Below are 5,015 nucleotides of genomic sequence, written 5' to 3'. Positions count from 1 at the left end.
TAGCTGCATATTTAAATCGAATAGGCAAACATCCGGATGGATTATGTCAGTGTGGTCAACTTGAGACTATTTCCCACGTTCTATTGGCCTGTGGATGTTATTCTGCTGAAAGGGGAACGTTATTTAAAGAACTTTCAACTCTTGGGCTGACAGTGTTTTCAATAAAGTCAATATTTGCATCAAGAACAGAGTCGATTTTAATAGATAAGGCAGTCGTGAGATATCTCCAATCTTCCAACCTCTATTTGAGAATCTAAAATGGAGTGACTCTAAGTGAACAGAAGAGGGCAGCATTACGCTTCTTTTAGTGTACAGCCTGCCGGAAACCATTAGAAGAAGAAGAAGACACCAGACCGTCGCTGTGACGTCAACAGCAGAGAAGATGGCGGACGCAGTGTCGGTGGGGGTGAATCTGGACGCCTTTTCTCATGCCATCAGCGGGATCCAGGCTCTGCGCTCCAGCGTCAGCAGAGTGTTTGAGTCCCTGAAGGACGGCATGAAGAACCGGGATTCTCTGGAGGGCCGGGAAAAGCTCTTCTTAGCCGAGTTTCAGGACCACCTGCAGGCCGTTAACAGAGACCTGAGGTAGGTGAGCTGCTCCAGGACACGGGACAAGAAGTCCTGATGTGTGTGTGTGTGTGTGTGTGTGTGTGTGTGTGTGTGTGTGTGTGTGTGTGTGTGTGTGTGTGTGTGTGTGTGTGTGTGTGTGTGTGTGTGTGCGCGCACGCGCGCCATCTAAAGCCTGAAGTGCTTTGCGTGGTTTAATGAAAATAATGTACTCAGTGAACACTTAAATACACAGACACACACAGCTTTACACACTTTAATCAACATAATGTATTTATTAAATATTTATTATAGAGATGGTCCATAGTATAATGTTGTCCAATACTAAACTTCTGATTTCTAATAATAATAACAACCGATGTATACACAGACTTCCCCAGCCTAGATCTGGGATCTTTGTCAGGTCCTTAACACAAACTGATTGTCTTGCAAGTCACTTTGGATCAAAGAGTATGATCAATAAAACTGTAATTTTGTGTGTGTGTGTGTGGGGCAGCCATGTATTTTATAGGATGGGTGGTAACCCTACTGACACGTTTGTCATTCTGTCTGTCTCAGTGAGTTAGAACGTCTCAGCGGATTGGTTGGGCGTCCCTCAGAGTCCCACCCCCTCCATAACAGTGGTTTACTGAGTCTGGATCCAGTCCAGGACAAGACGCCGCTGTACTCCCAGTTACTGCAGGCCTACAAGTGGTCCAACAAGGTACTGACATCTACATTGCTCAGTCAGACACCAGTCCAATGTGTGTCTGTTGTGTGTCTGTAGCTGCAGTACCATGCTGGCCTGGCCTCCAGTTTGTTGAATCAGCAGTCACTCAAACGATCGGCCAATCAGATGGGAGCTTCAGCTAAAAGGCGGCCCAAAGTTCAGCCCAGCACGTTGGTGCTTCCTCCTCAGTAAGTGCCGCTCACCGCTACTTCCTGTTTTTATGTGTACTATTATTATTATTGTTGTTGTTGATATTATTGTTATTATTACTAATCCTGGTTCATCTCTAGTTGATGTCAATTAGTCCGCTGTCTTTAACTACTTGTGTTGGGCATTGCTGTGAATGAAGGCATGTGATCAATGACATTGTGAGGTTGTAGTTATGATCTCTGTTGTCATTTTGTGAACCGTATGTTGTTGTTACAGTTACGTGGATGATGTAATCTCCAGGATCGGACGAATGTTTCCAGACATGAACATTGAGCTGTTCAGACCCAATGGAACGTCAGCTGTTCTACTGGTATTTTGTGTGTGCGTGTCTGTCAATCTATAAATACAACGGGTGTGTGTTGTGCGTGCGCGTGTGAGTATCTCCCCGATGCGGTGTGAGTTCGACCTGAAACTTAGTCAATGGCTTCCAAATACCTCAAGTGTGTGTATCTGTTATTTTAGAGTAATTTGGTGTAGCAAAACGGTCAAAACGTTAATTTTATAATTACGGCTCTCTCTGTAAGAGCGCGATATTGAGAGCGCTACTTCCGGTTCCGGGTTCATGACGTCACTGTTGCAGTTTGTTTGGGTTAAAAAAAATATGGTCAATATTAAAAACGTTCTTGTATCACTAAAAGTCATTTAAGTTAATATTTCATAATTATTTAATATTATTCCCGTGATTCCAAACTTTCTTTAAATCTCGGGTCACGGACTTCACTTCCTCCTTCATCTCATGACTGTCGCGGCAGTGCTGACAGTCATTAGCCGACCATATCACAAACATTCTGCTTCTTCAGACAGAGGAATGTAACGTTTTTGTGAGCGGATGGGTCCACAACACGGCTCCACTATGATTATTGCTTGTTCTGCGCAAGGGTAAATGTTTCTTCTATTATTATTCTATGTTCTAAGAAAGATGCTTGCAGCTACAATGTAAACACACACACGGCTGATGCGCGTGCGTGCACTAACCGGGATGAAAATACTGAACTCACACAGAGCCTTTTAGAGAGAGTTGCGACTTTGGTGTTGCAAAGCGGTTTTCTTTTTCGTGGTACTTCCGTGTCTCTCTTAACAACCTGCGATGGATTATGCGCAAGATGCGCACTCGCATGTGTAGGAGATAATGCATGGAGGAGATGGATGTAGACACACACACACAAGCAGTATTCATAATAAAAATATACTAAATGAATAAAAAAAAACAAGAAACTAAACAGTTATACAAAATGACAACAGAAATGCATAAAAATATACATAAAGGCTCCAAAAACACACAAAATTACTCCAAAAAACATACATTACAGAAAAATACACCAAACAACAACAAACATATGAAAACGATTCAAAATACACAAAACTAAATATTTATACAAAAATACATAAAATGACTTCAGAATCACGACAATGGCAACAAAAAACAATAATAATACAAAAAAATGCACAAAACGACCACAGAAAGATACAGAATTACACATAATGACAAACATACATTATAGAAAAATACATTAAACAAAAAAATATAAAAATGAGTATAAAAAAACAACAAACACATTTATCATGCACATAAAATTAAACAAGGGAAATTGCACACACTATTTTATTTTGCACCCGCAAATAATCCCCTTTATAACACTACAGAGTATGTACACCTCTTTCTACATCCAACCTTCAAACATATTCTCATTTGGCCATAATTGACAACTGTACTTTTGCTCCCACGTAAATGCATACTTCCGACGGGCACTGTACTAGTCTGTTTAAATATGTGTATGTGTGTTTGCATCTGTCTGTCTGTTTAAATGTGTGTGTGTGTGTGTTTCCAGGTGACGTTGGGGAAAGTGTTGAAGGCGATTGTTGTGATGCGTTCGTTGTTCATCGACAGAACAATCGTTCGAGGATTCAATGAAAACATTTACAGTGATGATGGAAAGGTATCAACCGTCTCCATTGTAACGCTCTGTGTTGACCAATTGTGTCTCCATGGCCACGCTCTGTGTTGACCAATTGTGTCTCCATGGTAACGTTCTGTCTGCCGATTTTATCTCCATGGTAATTCTGTGTCGGTTGATTGTGTCTCCATGCTAATGCTCGGTGTCAGCCAATTGTGTCTCCATAGTAACGCTGTGTCGGCCAGTTTTGTCTCCATAGTAACGCTCTGTCTTTTCAGTTAGACCTGTGGACAAAGTCTCAGTATCAAGTGTTTCAGAAGGTAAAACTCAGCTGTCACACACACTCACCTGGACCCAGTGCAGCTCTCTGATTGGATGTGTTGTTAGGTTACAGATCACGCCACCACCGCCCTGCTGCACTACCAGCTGCCCCAGATGCCCGACGTTGTGGTCCGATCCTTCATGGTATGTGTGTGTGGGAACTGGATCTATTCTAAATTCATGCGCACCAGTCCATCGCACGTGTACCTGCCAGCCTAACTTGCAGTAAACGTACCTAATTAAAGTAGTTATGTGTAGTGACAGGTGTGGCGTGACTATCGAGCACCATCTGTGTTACATGTAAACACTTGAAAAAAATTGCTAGGCGTGCAGGTCCGTAAGCTTGTGAGTGTTGAGTATGGGGGGTGGATCCATAGAATATGGACACAAGCTTACGGACCTGCATGCGCATACATGCCTGCACGCCTAGCAATTTTTTCTAAGTGTTTACATGTCACGCAGATGGTACTCGATAGCAAAGCATGCCTGACCACTGTAGCTTCACTTACGCCACACCTGATTCTATGTGTGACTAATATATTTGTTAGGTGTATGTGCATACACTTTAAAGTGTGGCGTAGGTGTGGCATCTGCAAACGTGTTAATGTGTTAAGGCACATCAAACACATGTGCGGATGTGACTTGTGGATTGTGCCCATATACCCATTATAAGTCTATGGAAAATGTAGATATAGTGTCAGGTGTTGGTTAGATCGTATGTGTGTAACATTGTGTATTGTGTGTTCCAGACGTGGTTGCGTAGCTACATGAAGCTCTTCCAGGCGTCCTGTCAGAGATGTGGGCGTTTCCTGCAGGAAGGGCTTCCTCCCACATGGAGAGACTTCAGAACGCTGGAGGCTTCACATGATACCTGCAGGATGTAAACAAACAAACACCTGCACGTTGTAAATAAACAATCACCTGCAGGATTTAAACAAACACCTGCAGATTATAAATATGGTGTGTAAATAAATGTTTTGGAAGTTTTTTTAATGTTTTCAATTCCAGCCATAAACAAACAAATAAACAGTGTTTGTTTTGTTACGAGATGCTTTTGTTTACTCTTGTTGATTTTCTCTTCATGTGATGGCACTACATGCAGTATGACCTTTTCAGCACCATGGTGTTTATTGTGTCCATCAAGGCGGGCAGCGTGCTATTGTGTGTTTGTGTGTGTCTAGAAAGTCATTCAATCTTAGTAAAATCCGACCATAAATAGATTGTATCCAGAGAGGTATTTCATCAAACCCAGCTCAGGGTTAAGTCCAGGTTTAACCTGAGAGTCCGGTACCGTTAAACTGGGTTCTAACTGG

The 5,015-nt window shown here is 42.2% G+C and overlaps 1 protein-coding gene across 1 annotated transcript; it reads left to right on the top strand.

Moving 5' to 3' along the window:
- Positions 1-336: 336 nt before the first annotated feature.
- On the top strand, positions 337-4,751 carry med27 (mediator complex subunit 27). The gene is made up of 8 exons (XM_028458071.1): positions 337-585; positions 1,126-1,270; positions 1,334-1,464; positions 1,703-1,796; positions 3,316-3,423; positions 3,660-3,701; positions 3,769-3,846; positions 4,452-4,751. The coding sequence occupies exons 1-8, from the start codon at positions 383-385 to the stop codon at positions 4,584-4,586; spliced, it is 936 nt and encodes a 311-aa protein (XP_028313872.1). The 5' UTR covers positions 337-382; the 3' UTR covers positions 4,587-4,751.
- Positions 4,752-5,015: the final 264 nt, after the last annotated feature.

This window comes from Gouania willdenowi, chromosome 9 (assembly GCF_900634775.1).
Source record: "Gouania willdenowi chromosome 9, fGouWil2.1, whole genome shotgun sequence".
Lineage (NCBI taxonomy): Eukaryota > Metazoa > Chordata > Actinopteri > Blenniiformes > Gobiesocidae > Gouania > Gouania willdenowi.
Note: the sequence above shows the minus strand (reverse complement) of the source record. Positions and strands in the feature narration are given on the sequence as shown.